This window comes from Musca domestica, unplaced genomic scaffold (assembly GCF_030504385.1).
Source record: "Musca domestica strain aabys unplaced genomic scaffold, Musca_domestica.polishedcontigs.V.1.1 2, whole genome shotgun sequence".
Lineage (NCBI taxonomy): Eukaryota > Metazoa > Arthropoda > Insecta > Diptera > Muscidae > Musca > Musca domestica.
In genome coordinates this window covers 31910401-31933341 of record NW_026712249.1, presented here as the reverse complement: position 1 = coordinate 31933341, position 22941 = coordinate 31910401, and the positions used below count along the sequence as shown (strand labels likewise).

The 22941-nt window shown below is 36.7% G+C and overlaps 1 protein-coding gene across 1 annotated transcript in view; it reads left to right on the top strand.

Annotated features, from left to right (window-relative positions):
* The first annotated feature begins 6788 nt into the window (after positions 1-6788).
* The window catches only part of LOC101890813 (TWiK family of potassium channels protein 7), a 154829-nt gene continuing 138676 nt past the window's right edge, over positions 6789-22941 (top strand). The window contains exon 1 of the mRNA XM_059122091.1: positions 6789-7231. Coding sequence (XP_058978074.1) covers positions 7031-7231 — 201 coding nt within the window. The 5' untranslated portion in view covers positions 6789-7030. The remainder of the gene's footprint in view (positions 7232-22941) is intronic.

Below are 22941 nucleotides of genomic sequence, written 5' to 3'. Positions count from 1 at the left end.
GTGCTCATTCCTGTTGGTATGTCTAAGGTCTGCGGCCAAAATTTTTGCGTGACCAAGGCTTTAATACACCCTCCAGAATATTTTCGCGATAGTATTCGGCATATATTCTGATGCCACGGTCGATTAATTCGAGAGTGAGAGAGAGAGCGACCATTCGGAGAGCGAAAGTTATGGCGGCCCACACCATCACCATGGCCGGCAATTGAGTTCTGGTGGTCAACCGAAGGTGCACATTTTCAACTGACCTCTCTGGCAAGTAAACACAATAATTTTGTTTGTTTACAAACTGCTGGACAACAAATGTTTTCTCATTGGAGAAAACCAAATTCGGCAGTTCACCACTTTCGGCCAAGCGAAGCAACTCTTAAGCTATTTTGTTTCTGTTGCTTTGTAAGTTCCTGCACTTTTTGGAATTTCAATGGTTTTATCCTGAGCTAATTTTTGAATATTTGCCGAATGGAATATTGTGATATGTTCAGCTCACGAGCCATTTTTCGGCCACTGCGACGTAGGTTTCGATCACGTCGCTTCATTACTTTTCGAACCATTTCTGCTGATGTTACTGTTTTCTTCCGTCCACTTCCTTGACATTGGGCTACGCTACCAGCATCACGGTAAGGAGCGATGATACGAGACACAAAAGATTTATTCACATTTAAATGCTGGAGTGCTCCGACGATAGCCATTTGTGGTTTTCCAGCCAAATATTAAGAAATATATCACAAATAACTTTTTTCTGGAAAATTCTCACTAAAATGCTTTTGTACGCTTGTAAACAATATAATGAGCTGTCACTGGAATAATTTTAACAGCTGTCGGACGAGTGGCTTGGAGATGGCAGCAGTCTGAAGGTTGTTGCAGGTTTTTAATCTCACCCTGTATGTGGGGAGGTACCAGAAGAAATGGTCCGATCTCTACCGTCTTTATAACTACCTGTGTTATTACAAATATTCAGATGTGTCAAGTCTAAATGGAATCGGATGTTAATTTCACGTTTTATGAGCTTTATGGATATTGAAAACGTTGACCTTTTTTGTGGAAGGTACCAGAACCGACATATTCCATTTAAAGCCCTCGTCTTTGGTTGAATGTGTGAAATTTGAAGACAATCGGACTCTTTCATCACATTTTATAAGAGTTATAATTATTCAAAACCCTTGTGGGGGAGGTACTTGAGTACCCCGATATTGCCCAGAATTTTTTTTTTTTTTTTGAAAATTTCGACCTTTTCTGGGGGATGTACCAGAAGGAGTGGATCGATATATTCCATATTAACACCAGACCTTGGGTTAATAAAAAATATTGGGATGTGTGAAATTTGAAGACAATCGGACTTTTAAATCACATTTTATTAGAGTTGTAATTATTCAACATTTTGACCCTTTGTAAGGGAGATACTTGATGGAGTAGACGGATATTGTCCATTTTCGCACCTGACCTAGAACTGACGCAAATTATAGAATTTACAAAGTTGGAGCAGAATTTGATTATCGTTTCTCTTTCTGTGCAGAAAATATATTTTTTGAACATTTCAACCTTTTGTGGGGGAGGTACTAGAAGGAGTGGACCGATATTGTCCATCTCCGAACTCGATTTAAGTTTGACAAAAATATTACGATGTGCCCAGGTTGGACCAAATCGGATATTCCCTACCAGAGTTATCGTGCGCACCACCCAGCTCGACAGACGGACATCGCTAGATCGACTCCAAATGTCCTGAAACGGGTTTGGCCCAAAGAGACCAAGGGTCTAAAACCATTGTTTCGTCTAGGCACGTTTTTACCGTATCAAATGATATACACCCTCTACTTAAAACATAAACCCTAAACTTAAAACATTTAAAAAATTCCGTCGAAATACCCTTTAGTTGGCTACCGATTTCAAACTTCAATTATGAAATTAAAAACAATTCCGTTGAATAATGTCATTAAAATACCGAATATCGAGAGATATCATTATATGGGGGCTATAGGAAGACATGGACCAGCATAAGTAATTTTTGTCATAGGTTGTAGTACTCATTAAGATCTTCCAATACGAAATTTGAATGAATTCCGTTAAATATTGCCGCCAAAATCATCAAAATAGCAAATTTTGAGAAGTACCGTTATATGAGGGCTACGAACTTAACTCGTGTGCAAAATGTTAGCCTTCTATCTAATTTCGATCCAAATATAGCGTGATTACAACAGACAGACGGACGTCGCTAAATTGACTTAGAATCTTACGCTGATCAAGAATATATATACTTTGTTGGTCTAACTTGAGTAGTTCGAGGAGTTAATATGCCCTCCATAGAGCGGTGGAGGGTATAAAAATTATTTATAGATGGATTGCCTTCAAAATGTCTTTTATAGATATAGATACCTATATAGCCAGATAACCTCTATAAGAACTTTATAAGATAGAAAGTAGACTTCCAACATTCTTTCACATACTCGTATAGAACAGAAAGTTCTTCTATAAAACAGAAAAACCCCACTGAATATATTTTAATATTTGTAAATTTTGTAATATTTAAAAATAAATGTTCCCAAAATTTCTTTACTGACGACAGATTTTACTAGCTCTTTCATCCAAAAAACAAAACAAAAAAAATGCATTAATTTATTTATAATTTGGAAAATATAAAACATACGCCATTTATTTGTAAACATTCAATGGAGAAGTAAGAGTCCAGTGATGCTACTGCATCATTACCGTGTAAATATTATTTCCCCATTTCCCACTGGTCCCACCAAAAAAATCGACCAGCCAGCCTATACGCAAACCGGTCACGTATGAGTAATATTAATTTTTGTCTGCCACTGAATGATGGACGACTAACCGACCCAACCGACCACCGAGCAGACAGCGTAACGGCAAAACCGTGTGAGACCGGGAGTGCTGTTGTAACAATTTCCTTTTAATAGTCGATTTTTATGTGCTCGTAATTGTTGGGGCAAATACACACATACGATTGCCTGGTGGTGTCGGTGTTGTTGTATTTGTGTATATTTTCGTTCTTTAATTTTGTGAATTTTTTAATTGCAAAATATTTTGTTGTTCTGTTGCTGCCGTTTTGGCGATGGTGCATTTAATTACAAAACCACATAATTAGAATTACTTTGAAAAATGTCAAAATGCATTCGTTGTCCGCCCCTTCTACTCCATCTATGGCATGGCAGGAGAGCTATGATTTGGACACATTTGAATACACTTGTTTGTGGGTAGTGACATTTGGTCTTCCATGCACGAGTGTTGGCGTTGAAGTAATGCAATGCATTTATTATTCATTGTGGCATTTATTGCAAATATTAAAAATAATATTATTTAGTTTATTTTTATACCCTATACCACATAGTGGAGGGGCAATTATGTCTTTGTGCATTTGCCTGTAGCATGGAGAAGGAAGCGACATAGACCCATAGTTACTTTTGAGGATATTCATAGAATCACTTTCTGAGTCGATCGAGTCCGTCCGTCCATTTATTTTTGTGAACAAAATCCTGGTCGCATTTATTATCCGATTGAGATGAAATTTTGCAAACAATATTTGGATCGGATTTAGCTCCCATATATCTTCAACCGATTTCGGGGTAATTGTGCACCAAATGGCCAATATTAATCCAAATGACCTGAATTTTGACAAATCCAAGCGAATTCAGTCTAGAAGCAAGAACATCAAATTTAGAGAAAATCTGTTCAGATATAGCTATAGCTCCATTACTCTCATATATATATATTTATCCGATTTCGGTTTTATTGTGCACCAAATGTCCAATATAAGTTCAAATGACCTGAAATTTAGCACATCGAACCGAATTCAGTCTAGAAACAAGTACATCAAACTTAGTGAAAATCGGTTCAGATATAGGTATAGCTTCTATATATATATATATATATATATATATATATATATATATATATATATATATATATATATATATATATATATATTTCATCCGAGTTGGTGTTTATGTCTCTCACATGCGTAATAAGCACTTCACAGTAATGCTATTTGGTACCAGATATCAGATATAGCCCAGAAATAACTCAAATTTTATCAGGATCGGTTCAGATTTGGATATAGCTCTCATATATATAGCTTCAACCGATTTCGAATTAATTGTGCATCAAATGGCCAATATAAGTCCAATTGACCTGAATTTTGACACATCCTACCAAATTCAGTGTAGAAGCAAGAACATCAAATTTAGTGAAAATCGGTTCAGATATAGCTATAGCTTCCACATATATGTTTCATCCGATTTGGTGTTTAAGTCCCTCACATTCGTAACATGCATTCGAAAACAATGATAATTTGTACCGGATATCTTATGGAGCTCGGAATTTGGCTTAAGCTCCCATATACAGGGTGAGATGAATAAACGGCAACCAACTTCAGATTGCTGTCGTTTTGAAGCCCTTCGTCCGATAGCTGTTAATATTATTCCAGTGACAGCTCTTTATATTGTTTACAAGCGTTCAAAAGCATTTTGGTGAGAATATTCCTGAAAAAAAGTTATTCGTGATGATAGCGGGATTTCTTTATATTTGGCTGGAAAACCACAAGTGGCTATCGTTAGAGCCCTCCAGCATTTAAATGTAAATAAATGTTTTGTGTCTCGTACCATCGCTCGTTACCGTGATACTGGTAGCGTAGCCCGACGTCAAGAAAGTGGACGGAGGAACATCAGCAGAAATGGTTCGAAAAGTAAAGAAGCGACTTGATCGAAACGCGCGTCGCTCTGGCCGAAAAATGGCTCGTGATCTGAACATATCGCAATATTCCATTCGGCAAATATTGAAAAATGAGCTCGGCGTAAAGCCACTGAAATTCCAAAAAGTGCAAGAATTGACAACGCTACAGAAAGAAAATAGACTCCAAAGAGGTGAAGAGTTGCTTCGCTTTGCCGAAAGTGGTGAACTGCCGAATTTGGTTTTCTCCGATGAGAAAACATTCTTTGTCCAGCAGTTTTTAAACAAACAAAATGATCGTGTTTACTTGCCAAAGAGGTCAGCTGAAAATGTGCATCTTCGGTTGGCCACCAGAACTCACGCGCCGGCCATGGCGATGGTGTGGGCCGCCATAACAGCCGATGGTCGTTCTCCGCTCATCAGAATAAATACCGAATATTATCCCGAAAATATTCTGGAGGGTGTATTAAAGCCTTGGACAAGCAAACATTTTGGCCGCATATCTTGGACATTCCAACAGGACTCAGTACCATTGCACTCAGCACGCGCCACCCAAAAATGGTTAGAAAAAAATGAGGTGAGGCCATCAAAATCTCCGGATACCAATCCGCTGGACTATTGTGTCTGGAGTATTTTAGAAATCAAGGTTGGCACTAAAAAATACCACCTTGGGTTAATATAAATATTGGGATGTGTAAAATTTTAAGACAATCGGACACTTACATCACATTGTATGAGAGTTGTAATTATTCAAAACTTTTACCATTTGTGGGGGAGGTACTTGATGGAGTGGACCGATATTTTCCATTTTCACACCTGACCTCACACTGATGCAAATATTAGGATTTGCAAAGTTGGAGCAAAATCGAACTATAGTTGCTCTTTCTGTGCAATAAATATATTTTTTGAAGATTTCGAACTTTTGTGGGGGAGGTACCAGAAGGAGTGGGCCGATTTTGCCCATCTCCGAACTCGATCTAAGTTTGACAAAAATATTACGATGTACCAAGTTTGGATGAAATCGGATACTCCCTTCGAGAGTTATCGTGCGCACCAGCCAGCCAGACAGATAGACGGACGGACGGCAAGCGCTTCGCCGGGTATGGGCCAAAATACCGCAGAGCAACATTCGGGCAGCGTGTGACGGTTTCATTGTCCGTTTGAAGGCCATAATTCATGCCAAAGGTGACCAATTCGAACAAATCTAAACTTATTCGAAAATTTGATGCTATTTCTGACATGTATTGCTTTCATTCAATAAAATTAAAAAAAAAATGTTAAATATATGGAGTATGACTTTCTTAATTTTTTTTATCTCACCCTGACGAATTCGCAGGAATTGTTATCCGAAAGTTTTAAAATACATATCTTATATTTTTTTCTCCACTTTACTAATCTGCTGGACTTTCTAAATAATTATTGAAAAAAATTTCCGCACAGTGTTATTTATGGACGGCATTTTTGGGGTTTTCTATCAAAAGTGTAGTTTTAGGTGTCCCTTCAAACTCTTGACATTTTAACCGCGGTCGCCTTTTTGGTGCCTTTCTATCTATGATATCACTTTTGGAGACCGTCTAGTCTATCCACGGTTTTATGGTACTATTTGATGGTGTTCATCCTTAGAATATCACTGGTAGTTCGCCTGCATTAAAATCCCCGTTTGAAAGTCATCATCTTTGAAGGGCTGAGGTTTTAAGAATACCTTTTAGAAGGCTTTTTAAAATCTTCTAAATGACACCTGTAGACCCTTAGAAGACCTATTTTTAAAGCCATTATTCCATCTATAAAAAATTCATTTCAAAAGCTTCGTTATTTATAAAAGACCTCTTGCAAGTTTTCTTTTATTAAAATAATTGAATAATAACCCAAAGCGACATCGTTATCATATCCAAGTGACCATTTCAAATTCAGGAAATTATTTGCCATAAATTTCTATTAGTTTAGTTCTGCTGAAGCAATTTCCCCCCCGATGACCACGAACTTTAGCCGGAAATTATTTGCCATGCAAAAGGAAAACTTTATTTCGATTCAAATGAAATCGTTTTGGTGACCATGATCTCTCCTTCTAACAGCAGAAACAGCAGCAACAACAGCAAAGAAGTCAACGATGGCGAATAAGTTTTGAAATTCAAAAGATGAAGTGAAAAATTCAAATTAAATGCAATATTCACAGGGGAGTTGAATTTCCCGCAAAGTGTTAAAGTCGAGGAAAAGCAAAAAAGAAATGAAAAAAATTAAATAAATACAAATCAAGTAGGAATTCTCCCCAATGAGCAAGTGGTTGTTTGTTATTGTTATTGTGTGCTGAAAAGTGAGTGAGAAAATATTTGAAACCAAAAAAAAAAAAAAAATGGTGGAATTCGATGCAACGGACGATGCCAATGCCGAGCTGCTAAACAAATTAAAACATTTGGATGTCCGGGTGGAGACGGTGGAGGCCAATCGTGGCATTTGTAAAAAGAGTTTTTGGAAATCGCTGAAATTAAGAGCTGCCCTAAATCATATTGGTCTGCTGGTGGGTTTGTCCATCTACTGTGGCGTTGGTGGTATGGTGAGTAGTTTCATTTTCCATTTTTCTGTCAATATTTTATATTTAAGTAAAAATTGAAAAAACAGAATAATACTTAAACCATGAAATGACAACATTGTTGTGAAAAAAGACAACAACAACATTATTGCATTTATGCTAATGATATTTCCACGAATGAAAAGAAAAACTGAAATAATAAAACAATACTCCACAAACGAAACAGTAAACAAAACAGAAAGTGAAGAAAACTTAAATGGACATTGACATGAACTTAATAAACAAAATAATTGTAGACTGTATCTCTGTCGGTGTGTGTGTGTGTGTGTGTGTGTGAGAGAGAGAGAGAGGGTGTTTGTATGCTATATAAATTACTACATTGATATTGAGGACATACTGTAAAATTCCTTGATAGTTTATCGCCGAGGAAGAAGAAGAAGAAGAAGAAGGAGGACATGAATATCAAAAATGTTAAATTGTTGCTTATGTAAATATATATAACTTGTAGCTTAGTGCATTTTTTGAAGTATAAATGCATCATTGTGATGGAAAGCTTGGAAAATGAAAATAATGATGCAATGGTCGACCACAGTGTGGGCTGCATATTAAGATCATTGTTAGCTATGGAAGTTCTAAAAGAGAACTTTTAAATAAGGAAGTAGGATAGATTGATACCTTTATGAGAAATAAACCGGCAAGGAAAAATCAAAAGTCGGACGGGACCGACTATATGGTACCCTACACCACTATGCATATTTAGTAGAGCTTTATTTATTTAAAGCAGGTCATACCGCCTATCAACATTTGGCTTGAGAGCAGTTATAATTTGGTTTCAGAGGAAACTAATATATGGGAGGAATATCCACTTCTGATACGATTTTCACCAAACTTGACGGAGACATTTTTATTTTTTGTACCAAATAATTACTATGGAATGCATGATATCACTTCGAGAGGGATTATATAAAAACAAGTAAAAAAGTCGCTAAGTTCGGCTGGATCGAACTTTTTATACCCTCCAACCTTTGGGAGATACTTGAAAATTTTCAAAAAAAAAAAAAAAAAAAAAAACAAATAAAAAAGCTGTAAGTTCGGCCGGGCCGAACTTTTAATACCCTCCACCATTTGGTACAAATTTGGCAACTTCCAAAAAAAAAAAAAAAAAAAAATAAATAAATAAATAAATATATAAATAAAATAAAAAAATAAAATCCGTTTAAAATTCTGTTAAAATCTTAAAAATACCGAATTTTGTCATAAGCTATTACAATGTTTAAATGCGAAACTTGAAGAAAAATCTGTTTATAATGTAGCTAAAGTCATCAAAATACCGAATATAGGGGGTACCGTTATATGGGGGCTATACGAAGACGTGGACCTGCACAGACATGGGCCATCCATTACGAACTTCTAATACAAAATTTGAAACAATTTCGGTAAATAATGTTGCTAAAATCATCAAAATACCGAATATCGGGGGGTACGGTATATGGGGGCTATACGAAGACGTGGACCTACATGGCCCATTTTCTGTTTTATGCTACAGTATCTATTACGAAATTCAAATACCAAATTTGGAACGATTCCGTTAAATAATGTCGCTAAAATCATCAAAATACCGAATATCAGGGAGTACCGTTATATCGGGGCTATATGAAGACGTGGACCTACATGGCTCATTTTTTGACTTATGATGTAGTATCCATTACGAACTTCAAATACCAAATTTGAAACAATTCCGGCGAATAATGTCGCTAAAATCATCAAAATACCGAATATCGGGAGGTACCGTTATATGGGGGCTATATGATAACTTGGACCTACATGGCCCATTTACGAACTCAACCTGCCTACTGGCAAAATATACATGTGTGCAAAATTTTAGCCTTCTATCTCAATTTGTTCGAAAGATAGCGTGATTACAACAGACAGATAGACGGACAGACAGACAGAAGGACAGACGGACAGGGCTAAATCGTCTTAGAATTTTACGCTGATCAAGAATATATATACTTTGTTGGGTCTAACATGAGTATTTCGAGGAGTTACAAACGGAATGACAAAATTAATATACCCTCAATAGTATGGTGGAGGGTATAAAAATCAACCCGTCGAAAAATGCCACTCAAATGAAAACAGTTATATGGAGGCTATACGAAGACGTGGTCCTGCACAAGTAATTTGTATAATAGGCTGTAGTAACTGTCCCGAACTTTATATACGTAATTTGAAACAATTTCGGTGAATAATCTCGCAAAATTTATGGAAATACCGAATACGGGGTACCGTTATATGGGCGCTATACTAAAACGTGCACGTATTTCGATCAATTAGGGTGTAACGTACCCAGAGGGAAAACCTTGTGTGAATTTTCAGACAATTCCGTTGAAAAATGTGACTAAAATCATCAAAATACCGAATATCGGGAGAAACCGTTATATAGGGGATATATGATATCGTGGACCTATATATACAATTCTCTTTCAGGGGGTAATGTACTCAAAAGGTACTACTTTTGTGGGTTTTAAGACAATTCCATTGAAAATTTTGGTTGAAATCATCAATATACCGAATATCGGGTGGTTCCGTTATATGGGGTTAATGCACTCACAAAGAACTCCTTAGCGTCCTATCTTAATTCGTTGGTATCCGGAGATTTTGGTGGCCATTGTGCACTGGAAATGAAGCGATGAACCTCAATTTGTAACCATTCTTGGGTGGCGCGAATGTCCAAGATCTGTGGCCAAAATGTTTGTGTGCATAAGGCTTTAATACACCCTCCACAATATTTTCGCGATAATATTCGTCATTTATTCTGATGCCACGATCGATTAATACGAGCGGAGAGCGACCATCGGCTGTTATGGCGGCCCTTGAGTTCTGGCCAATCGAAGCTGCACATTTTCAGCTGACCTCTTTGGCAAGTAAACACGATAATTTTGCTGAACAACGAATGTTTTCTCATCGGAGAAAACCAAATTCGGCAGTTCACCACTTTCGGCCAAGCGAAGCAACTCTTTAGCTCTATTGAGTCTATTTTCTTTCTGTTGCGGTGTAAGTTCTTGCACTTTTTGGAATTCCAATGCCTTTACCCGAGCTCATTTTTCAATATTTGCCGAAAGGAATATTGCGATATGTTCAGCTCACGAGTCATTTTTCGGCCAATGCAACGCGGGGTTTCAATCAAGTCGCTTCTTAACTTTTCAAATCATTTCTGTTGATGTTGCTGTTTTGTTCTGTCCACTTCCGTGACGTCGGGCTACGCTACCAGTATTACGGTAACGAGCGATGGTACGTGGAAAAAGATCTGCTCACATTTAAATGCTGGAGTGTTCTAACGATAGCCACTTGTCGTTTTCCAGCCAAATATAAAAAAATCACACTATCACGATTGAATTCCATCACGAATAACATTATTTCTGGAAAATCCTCACCAAAATGCTTTTGTACGCTTGTAAACAATACAATGAGCTGTTACTGGAATAATTTTTGAAAGCTGTCGGACGAGTGGCTTAGAAATGGCGGCAGACTGAAGTTTGCAGTTTTTTCATCTCATCCTGTATTTCGGATTTTATAATCGTTTTGGTTATTCAAAACTTTGACCCTTTGTGGGAGAGGTACCGGAAGACATGGTCCGATCTCTACCATCTTTATAACAAATCTTGTGTTGATGGAAATACTGAGATGTACCAAATCTGAATGGAGTTGGATGTTAATTTCGGATTATTATGGATTTCATGGATATTCAAAATATAGACCATTTGTGGAGGAGGTACTAGAAGGAGAAAGCATCTTCACAGCAGATCTTGTGTTAGTAAAAATGATGGGATGTGTGTAATTTGAAGACAATCGGGCTCTTACATCACATTTTGTAAGAGCTATAATTATACAAAATTTTGACCCTTTGTGTGGGAGGTACTTTATGGAGTGGACTGATATTGCCCATTTTCGCACCTGACCTAGCACTGATGCAAAAATTATATATTTGCAAAGTTGGAGCAAAATTGGATTATCCTTTCACTTTCTGTGAAGTATTTTTTTTTTTTTTTTTTTTTTTTTTGAAAATGTCGACTCTTTCTGGGCGAGTTACTAGGAAGAGTGGACCAATATTACCTATTTCCGAACTCGATCTAAGTTTAATAATATGTGCCAAGTTTGGACCAAATCGGATACTCCTTCGAGAGTTGTCGTACGCACCCGGCCAGCCAGACAGACGGACTGACGGAAATCGCTAGATCTACTCCAAATGTCCTGAAACTGATTTAGACCAAGAGATCTAGGGTCTAAACCGTTATTTCACGTTTTGGTCGTATAAAATGATATATACCCTTTGTAGCCATTTGACTGAAGGTATAACAAATCAGACACTCCTTTGCGGTCTATATTTCTAAGGTAGATTATTTTCTTTGAACATTTTGAAAGGTAAAGAAGTCATCAGAAAATAAATTATCGTCAGTTAAAATATTACGTTGTGCCAAATTTGGAAGAAATCTGGTACTTCATTCGTGAGTAAGCGTAACCGGCCTCTTGAACAGACAGATGGCTCTAAAATCGTTATTGTGGTGAGGCAAATTTTGGTCGTGCCAAATGATAGGTACATTCTATAGCCATAATTCGAAGGTATAATGAAAGTAGTGAACCCTTGGATTAAGCCAATAATGTGGGCTCTTACGTCCTCAAATTCAGCAAACATTTGCTTAACCATTTTTTAGATTTGAACATAATAGTCGATAAAACTTGATTTTTAGGACTTTAAAGTTTTCTGCCAATATTTCCAACCGATTCGTTTGTATAATCTATATAACATTAACTACGCAGTTAAGAGATTTGGTAGAGTTATGAAACATTTTCCAAACAAATTTTTTGTATTTCGGTAGCACGACTTTACTTTCTATTAACATTGTAATTGTGAACTCTATGAAAATTCGTTGACATTTCTGTTCCGTTTTCTTTCATTACCTGTAATAATTATACATTTTGGCATTTGTGCCCTTGAATTCATAGACCGGCAATGATTACAAACAAATATTTCATGTGCTGACATAAAACTGAAATACCTTTATGATTCCTTTGAATATTCATGTTACCGAACCGGAGTTTCTCACTTTTTATGACCCCACATTCCGACGACCTATACAACATGTTTTCTACTTACCATTAACTCCTTCTTCATGAATATTTCATACAGAAGCCGTTAACGACCTGCATTAAATCAGCTAATAAAGACATCAGCATTAATTATGATTTATGGGGGTCTGAATAAATTAGGTAAATTTCATAGGTCTAGAGTCAGTCTAATCAGCATGAGTTTCGTGAGAGTATGTGACAAATCTCATCCCTGACTAATAAAACCGAACGTAGGAATAATCCACAGAAAGTGGTTTACACGAAGAGCGAAAGAGGGAGAGAGTGGCAGGACATTGCGTGTCGCTTAAGTAAATTGCATTCTTTTTGTTGGCCAAGTTAAAAGGAAAATACACAGAAAAGCGAAAAATTTATTGTCGTGTTAAAATTGTTTTTAACTTTTCTAAAAACAATTAAATGTTGGCTTGGCATGGAGGAGAGTGGGAGGAGAGATGTGGCTGGCGACTATGTGGCTTATTTTTTTCACTAAGAACCAGAAGCCAGAAGGGAAACCCTTAATGTTAAACATACTTTGCAAAGTAAACTAAGTTCTTTGACAACAAATAAAAACGTCGCGCAAAGCAAAGGTGTCACCAGCAAAGATGAAGTATGGCAATGTCCAAGGGAGGAACTTTTTTAGAGAATTCCTTGGTGCTGGTTTTCTTACTGTTTTAGAAAAGGATTTATTTATGTGGAGATTTTTTTTTTTTATTTTTTCGTTTTTTTTCAGTGAAAATAATTTTGAGGATGTAAACTACGAGGGATGAATGTAATGTCTCAAATGAAGCAAATCATTTTCACAAATGAAAAACCAGTAAGGAAAGGCTAAAAGTCGGGCGGGGCCGACTATATGATACCCTACACCACTATGTGTATTTAGCAGAGCTCCCGTAACATATTGGGAATTTATGTGAAGTAGATCCAAATAACATTACTGTATAGGACATGATATGACTTCGATAAGTATTATATTAAAAACCAGTAAAGAAAGTCTTAAAGTCGGGCGGGGCCGACTTTATGATACACCACACCACTTTGCTAATTTAGTAGAGCTCCGCATAAAAATTAAAAGTTTTTATGGGAGAATTCAATCTACACGCTATGATTATAATTATAATTTAAAGTTCAAAGGACTAAATATACCGAAGCATTTGTATCTTTTAAATTTGGACTTGTATTGCCCATTTGGTGCACAATTAATTTGAAATCGGATAAAAATATATATGGGAGCTATATCCACATCTGAACCGATCTCGATAAATTTTGGCAAAGATATTCCTGAGCTGTATTTGATATATTTCCCTGATTATCGTTGTTACGGAGTGCATATTACGGCTGTGGGTAACAAATATGACAAATCGGATGAACAATATATATGGAAGCTATAGCTATATCTGAACCGATCTTCACCAAATTTGGCATACTACCTTCTAGACTCAATTCGGTCGTATGTGCCAAATGCATCCCATTTGTGCAAATATTAGACGTTTGGTGCACAATCAAAGGTAAATCGGACGAAGTTATATATGGGAGCTATATCTAAATCGGAACCGATCTCGATAAAATTTAGTAAATGTATTTCTGAGCTGTATTTGATATATTTCCCCAAATATTGTTGTTACAGAGTGCATATTACGGCTGCGGAGGACAAAAATAACAAATCGGATGAACAATATATATGGGAGCTATAGCTATATCTGAACCGATTTCGATCAAATTTGGCATACTTATTTTCAGGTCCAATCTGATCGTACGTGCAAAATTCCATACTATTCGGACTGATATTACACGTTGGGTGCACAATAAAAGGCAAATCGGACGAAGATATATATGGAAGCTATATATAAATTTTTACCGATTATCTTGGGCCAAACAAATGATTTGTGCAAAATTTCATCTGGATAGGACAATAAATGCGAACTGTGCTTTGTTCACAAAAATACATGGAAAGACGGACGGATATGCATAAATCGACTCAGAATGTGATTCTATGCAGATCATCAAAAGGAACTATGAGTCTATCTCGTTTCCTTTTGCCTGTTACAAACAAATGCACAAAGTCATAATACCCTGACCACCTTGTGGTGTAGGGTATAAATATATATTGGAGCAATAGATATACCGAACCGAGTTTCACCAAATGGTAAGATTCGGTTAAAAATAAAGCAAATCTATCCAATTTGGGCTGATATTATATATATGTATGTTGGACAATAACCAGAAAATCGGATGAACATGTGTATCGAGGCTATATAAATCCGAAACGACCTCGATAAAATTTGGCAAAGGTATTTTCGAGCACTACCTGATGCCCGGTATCAAATACCATTGTTGTGGAGTGAATATTACGCATGTGAGGAACTTAAAATCCCTAATCGGATGAAGCATATACAGGGTGAGATAAAAAACTGCAACAAAGTCAAACACCATAATTTTTACATTTTTTTTAAATTTGATTGAATGAAAGCAAAAAATGTCGGAAATAAAATCAATTTTTAGAATAAGTTTAGATTTGTTCGAATTGGTCACCGATGGCAAGAACTACGGCCTTAAAACGGCCAATGAAACCGTCACACGCTGCCCGAATGTGATCGACACTTTGTTATTTTTTGGTTCCAATCTTGCTTTCCAAAATACTCCAGACACAATAGCCCAACGGATTGGTATCCGGAGATTTTGGTGACCATTGTGCGCTAGAAATGAAGCGAGGAACCTCATTTTGTAACCATTCTTGAGTGGCGCGTGCTGAGTGCGATGGTGCTGAGTCCTGTTGGAATGTCCAAGGTCTGCGGCCAAAATGTTTGAGTGCCCAAGGCTTTAATACACCCTCCAGAATATTTTCGCGATAATATTCGGCATTTATTCTAATGCCATTGGAGAAAACCAAATTCGGCAGTTCACCACTTTCGGCCAAGCGACGCAACTCTTTAGCTCTTTTGCGTCTATTTTCTTTCTGTTGCGGTGTAAGTTCTTACACTTTTTGGAATTTCAATGGCTTTACCCCGAACTCATTTCTCAATATTTGCCGAATGAAATATTGCGATATGTTCAACTCACGAGCCATTTTTCGGCACTGCGACGCGGGTTTCGATCAAGTCGGTTCTTTACTTTTCGAACCATTTTTGGTGATGTTGCTGTTTTTTTCCTCCCACTTCCTTGACGTCGGGCTACGCTACCAGTATCACGGTAACGAGCGATGGTACGAGACACAAAAGATTTATTCACATTTAAATGCTGGAGTTTTCTAACGATAGCCACTTATGATTTTCCGGCCAAATATAAGGAAATCACACTATCACGCTTGAATTCCATCACGATTTTCACCAAAATTTGAAGTACTTGCTTCTGGGCTGAGTGCCAAAATTTAGCCCATTTGCATCGATATTAGCCATTTTGTGCACAATAAACCAGAGATCGGATAGGGATATATATGGGAGCTATAGCCAAATCTGAACCTAACTTGAAGAAATGTTAGGCACTTATTTCTGGTGTCGATTTTCGGCAAAATTGAAATACTTTTTCCTAGGATGAATTCAGTCGGAATTGCCAAAAATGAGGTCATTTGAACTGATGTTGGCCATTTGGTGCACAGTTTACCCCAAATCGATTGAAGGTATATATGAGAGCTGTATCTAAGTTTGAACCGATTCTCACCAATTTCAATCGGGTTCGTCATTGGGCCAAACAAATATTGTTTAGAAAATTTTATCTCAATCGAATAATAAATGCGACCTGCACTTTGTTCACAAAAATACATGGACAGACAGACTGACATGCAAAATCGACGCAGAAAATGATTCTATGAAGATTCTCTAAAGTAACTATGAGCCCATCTCCTTTCCATCTCCATATGTGGTGTAGCGTATAATATCACCCATATAAAGTTGTGCCAATCTAGTTCGATCGAGCGAACAGGTTCCTTATCTCGTTCCATGGACTCTGATCGTTTGTATGAAAACCCTGCGTATGAGTTATATGAAATATAGGAAATCACTCATACGCTTAGGAACTGGTGTATTGAACAGTGAACTCTACTACCATCTAAAAGAATTTTTCAACTTGTATTTATCAGAAACATTTTCATAGCATTGCCATATTTTAATACATTCTTTACAACCATAAGACATTTACGACCCTTACACGTTTCTGTATGTTGTAAACTCTTAAAAATGTCTCTCCCATTCGCCCAACTATTCTGAAAAATAATTTTTTTTGCTTTTATTATTTTATCGTACACAAGTCAATCAGGAAAATTTATTTGACTTCGTTTCGCTTTCGTTTTTCGTTGGGTCAAAGTTTGCGTGTCTCACGTGTCATCTGTGTGACCAAAGGTAATAAGGAACGAAGTAGGAGGAGGAAGTAGAGGAAACAAATTGTGGCTAGTATTTTCTCCTTTAAGTAAGTTTGTCGTTTTTTGGCGGATTTACGAATTGTTGACTTAGTTGATTGGTCGATATGAGTTAAGTTGGTTTTTTTGGTGTGTTGGAAAAAATTAATATTAAAGTAAAAATATTAAAAAACTTTTAAAAATGCAAATATTTCGTAGTAGATGAAGTCTATAATGAACCTCAGCATTAGCCTTGATAAGACCAAATTTTCCCCAAATACATAAGGGCTGTGTTGTTCTTACGAGTTGATATGGTCATAGCAAATCTGGAAGAAAGCATCCAACTTTAGTTGGTCTAAACATCTTATAACATCGTTATATTTTTATTAGCAAGTGTTCGTTACTTCGTCAGCGAAAAGTCCATTTTAAAATTTTAGATTCGTTTTACCAATAAATGTTAGGCCTTTTTATAACCTCCAATATAAGATGGAGGGTATATCAAATTTGTCATTCTGAGGCCCCAAAAACGATAAATTGATGCACCCATGTAACGGTACCTCCATATTTTTGGTATTTTGAATTTTTCTGCCATAATTTCCAACCAAATTAGACGATTGGCACCTGTTCTCTGTTTGCAAAAAATACTCGATTCATATCTACTAATTGGTATAGCCTCCACATAACGGTATATCCCGGCCGAACTTAATCCCTTTTTACCTGTTAGTACTCAAAATGCATAATTATTTCATTTTGACAATTTTTTTAATCAAAACTTTATATATCGTACTAAATGTGTAGTCCTTCAAAAATACTTCAAAATCACTTCCGAGAAGGATATGAGTAAACCATTGCACAATGGACCCACATCCATTTTTTCTGTTCAAAACTATTTCAACGTCTCCATACATAAACCCTAGCGACCTATGTAAACAACTTTTCGTAAAATGAAAGTACACATTTCCAAAAACAACTGTATGTTTTTATTTCGGATTCAAACAGATACCTTAGTAGAGGGTTAGATGAAAAAACTACAACCAACTTCAGACTGCTGTCATTTCTAAGTCACTCGTCCGACAGCTGTTAAAATTTTACCAGTGACAGCTTATTATATTGTTTACAAGCGTACAAAAGCATTTTGGTGAGAATCTTCCAGAAAAAAAGTTATTCGTGATGGAATTAAAGCGTGATAGTGTGATTTCTTTATATTTGGCTGAAAAACCACAAGTGGCTATCGTTGGAGCACTCCAGCATTTAAATGTGAATAAATCTTTTGTGTCTCGTACCATCGCTCGTAGCGTAGCCCGACGTCAAGGAAGTGGACGGAAGAAAACAGCAACATCAGCAGAAATGGTTCGAAAAGTAAAGAAGTGACTTGATCGGAACCCGCGTCGCAGTGGCCGAAAAATGGCTCGTGAGCTGAATATATCGCAATATTCCATTCGGCAAATTTTGAAAAATAAACTCGGGATAAAGACATTGAAATTCCAAAAGAACATACACCGCACCGGAAAGAAAATAGACCCAAAAGAGCTAAAGAGTTGCTTCGCTTGGCCAAAAGTGGTGAACTGCCGAATTTTGTTTCCTTCGATGAGAAAACATTGGTTTCCAGCAGTTTGTAAACAAACGAAATGATCGTGTGCCAAAGAGGTCAGCTGAAAATGTGCAACTTCGGTTGGCCACCAGAACTCAAGCGCCGGCCATGCTGATGGTGTGGGCCGCCATAACAGCCGATGGTTGCTCTGCGCTCGTATAAATCGACCGTGGCATTAGAATAAATGCCGAATATTATCGTGAAAATATTCTGGAGGGTGTATTAAAGCCTTGGGCACGCAAAAATTTTGGCCGCAGACCTTGGACATTCCAACAGGACTCAGCATGCGCCACCCATAAATGGTTACAAAATGAGGTTCCTCGCCTCATTTCCAGCGCACAATGGCCACTAAAATCTCCGGATACCAATCCGTTGGACTATTGTATCTGGAGTATTTTGGAAAGCAAGGTTGGCACTAAAAATACCAAAGTGTCGATCACCTCAAGCAAGCGCTTCGCCGGGAATGGACCAAAATACCGCAGAACAACATTCGGGCAGCGTGTGACGGTTTCATTGGCCGTTTGAAGGCCATAATTCGTGCTAAAGGTGACCAATTCGAACAAATCAAAACTTATTCTAAAATTTTATGCTATTTCCGATAATTTTTGCTTTCATTCAATAAAATTAAAAAAAAAAACAGAAAATGTAAAAATAATGGCGTTTGACTTTGTTGCAGTTTTTTTTCATTTCACGCTGTATATAATTTAGGAATATCAGTTGTGTTCCTTCACCCAATATCAAATTTAGTACGATTAAGTAATTTTCGTACAAATATAGGGCACATGAACGAGCTATTGTTTCACTTGAGTTAAACAATGAGAACTAGATTGCCCAACCCTATTATGTATTGAATTTATAATGGACTTAAATCTCTCATGTAAACCAACTGGGTAAAGCTTCTCTTACTGTCACCACTGTTTGTTTCGAGCAATTCATCAGCTTAGATTAAATCCATCAAATATTGTTCACAACTTATATTTTTAAGAATTAGTTTTAATTTTCATAATTATACCCTACACCACAAGGTGGTCAGGGTATTATGTCTTTGTGCATTTGTTTGTAACAGGCAAAAGGAGACGAGATAGACCCATAGTTCCTTTTGATGATCTTCATAGAATCACATTCTGAGTCGATTTATGCATGTCCGTCCGTCCGTCTGTCCATGTATTTTTGTAAACAAAGTACAGTTCGCATTTATTGTCCTATTCTGATGAAATTTTGCACAAATCAGTTGTTTGGCCCAGGGATGAACCCTATTGAAATTGGAGATAATCGGTCAAAATTTAGATATAGCTCCCATATATATCTTCGTCCGATTTGCCTTTTATTGTGCACCAAACGTGTAATATCAGCCCGAATAGTATGGAATTTTGCACGTACGATCAAATTAGGCCTGAAAATAATATGCCAAATTTGATCGGAATCGGTTCAGATATAGCTATAGCTCCCATATACATATATTGTTCATACGATTTGTTATTTTTGTCCTCCGCAGCCGTAATAAGCACTATGCAACAACAATATTTGGGCAAATATAGCAAATACAGCTCAGAAATACATTTGCTAAATTTTATCGAGATCGGTTCAGATTTGGATATAGCTCCCATATATAACTTCGTCCGATTTACCATTTATTGTGCACTAAACGTCTAATATTTGTCCAAATGGGATGGAATTTGGCACTTACGACCGAATTGAGTCTAGAAGCTAGTATGTCAAATTTGGTGAAGATCGGTTCAGATATAGCTATAGCTCCCATATATATTGTTCATCCGATTTGTTATATTTGTTACCCACAACCGTAATATGCACTCCGTAACAACGATATTCAGGGAAATGTACCAAATACAGCTCAGAAATATATTTGCCAAATTTTATCGAGATCGGTTCCGATTTCGATATGGCTCCCATATATATTTTTATCCGTTTTCAAATTAATTGTGCACCAAATGGGCAATACATGTCGAATATAAAATTATAATTATAATCATAGCGTGTATGATTGAATTCTCCCATAAAAATGTTTAATTGTTATGCCCAGCTCTACTAAATTAGCAAAGTGGTGTAGGGTATCATAAAGTCGGCCCGCCCGACTTTAAGTCTTTCTTTACTGGTTTTTTTTTTTAAATTTCATCAAAATTACTCGGGACAAATAATTTTTGATAGCAACAGAAGGCTAATCCCCAAATCGCCCCATCTTTGGACTTAATCAATATTTAACCTTTTTGAAATATGCGTTTCGAATAGTTGACACACATTCCGGCCACCATACCTCAAATTCAATTTAATCCAATTTTCAATTTTTTTATTACAATCTACAATTACTTATTCCTTATGTAATCATTTCCATTAAAGAAGATTAAATAATAGAACAAGAACTAAAAGGCAATATCTTAATTTCGAAACAATACCCCATAATGACTTAATTTTTAAATTAAAGATATAATATAGTTGCTTCTTTGTCCTTTGTGTCCCTATAATTTAGACGTTAAAAGAGATAAAGACAAGTTGACAAATGACAATGCGGCAGTGAAATACAACAGCAACAACATCAGCCCAAAGTCAATACCCCTTAAAGAAAGACACACGCAATGGCGTAATTAAATCAAAAATTAAGAACGTCTTTGCAGTCAGACAAGCGTTGCGTATACGCCGCACTGTTGCCAAATTCAACGGCTCAAAAACAACAACAACGACCCAATAAGAAAGCAGGCCTGTCAAATGTTTGTTTTATTGCTGCTGCTGCTGTTGGTATTGTTGTCGTTGTACACAATATGTTTTTGGGTGTGATTAACTGGATTTTAAGGGACAAATTACAGGGCAATCGCAATCAAATAAGTCAAGGGATTTGTGCGAAAATTTTAATTGCTGTGACGCTGCGTTAAATCAAATGTATCGTCGGGTTCAGATTTGGGCGAAGAGGCTCATTACTCATGTTTTGGGGTTGGTTAGATAGTTGATGATGTTTTCTTAAAGAAATGACGTAAATTAAATTCATATATCAAAAAGTGCAAAATCACGAGAGATAACAATTATATTCAATATCTAAAGGGAGCGCGGAACCAATGTCAAAGGACGAACGGTAGGTACCCACCATGAGGCACAATTTGTATAACCTACACCACAATTTGGTACAGGGCATTATGTCTTTGTGTATTTGCTTATAACACTGAAGTAAGATAGACCCATGCTTGCTTTTGATGATCTGCATAGAATCATATTCTCAGTCGCCGTATGCATGTCCGTCAGTCTGTCCGTGTATTTTTGTAAACAAAGTACCGATCGCAATTGTTGTCCGATCGCGATGAAATTTTGCACAAATCATTTGTTTGGTCCAAGGACAAAACCTATCAAAAATTGAATATAGTTTAGATTTTGCATATCGGATATACGGAAAATCATACAGAAGAATATAAATTTTCAACTATTGTTGAAAATGGAGGGTAAGTTTGACATTCCGTTTGTAACACCTCGAAATATACATTTCAGACCCCACAAAGTATATATATTCTTGATCAGCATAAAATTCTATGTCGATTTAGCAATGTCCGTCCGTTTATCCGTCCGTGGAAATCACTCTAGCCTCCGAGCGAAATGAAACAGGTTGATAAAATTTTACTTAAATATATATTATGTCTGCAGGACTTTTGGTATTGAGGTATTTGGTATTGAGCGTCTTCGTATGGCCCCCATATAACGGTACCTCCCGATATTCGGTATTTTGGCGATTTTAGCGACATTATTTACCGGAATTGTTTCAAAATTGGTATTTAAAGTTCGTAATAGATACTACGGCTTAAAACAGAAAATGGGTCATGTAGGTCCACGTCTTCGTATAGCCCCCATATAACGGTACCTCCCGATATTCGGTATTTTGATGATTTTAGCTACATTTTAAACAGTTTTTTTTTCAAGTTTCGAATTTGAATATTGTAAAAGCTTGTGAAAAAAAGTTGCCTATGCAGGTCCACGTCGTCGTATAGACCCTAATATACGGCTACATTCGGTCTTTTTAAGATTTTAACAGAATTTTTAACGGATTTTTTTTTGTTGAAAATTGCCAAATTTGCACCAAATGGTGGAGGATATTCAAAGTTCGGCACGGCCGAACTTACTGCTTTTTAACTTGTTTGTATACCCATTAACACGACATAGGACGTTGATATAGGACAAATGCTACCAAGATTTGCATGTCCTTTTGGTTTCGGTCAAAGGCCAACATTTCCGATATGGCGAAAACATGGTAATATTTTGAATTAATTTTAATAATATTTTTACATCACTGTTTTCAAAAATGTTTTCAAAAACACTATATGTTGGGGGTATTATAAGTTTGATTGGGCCAACAATTATGTAACACCTCGAAATATTGGTTTCCCACATAGGAAAGTATATATGGATCTTCCTATCTCGCCGAGCCGAGTCGATCTAGCTATGTGTGTCCGTCCGTCCGTCTGTCCATGTTAATTTCTAATCTCTCCATAGGGTGCAATTATGGTCCTCATGAAATTGAAAATGGAGGTGGGGTTAAGGTCAAAATAGAACCATTTCTTTTGGAGATGATCGCATAATATTTAGGGGTTGAAATGGACCAAAAACTGAAAAATTGCCTTTGTATCCTTTGTGGGTCAGGTAAAAGAAGGGGTTGGCAGATACATATATATCATCTTCACAACAGATCTTATGTTAGCA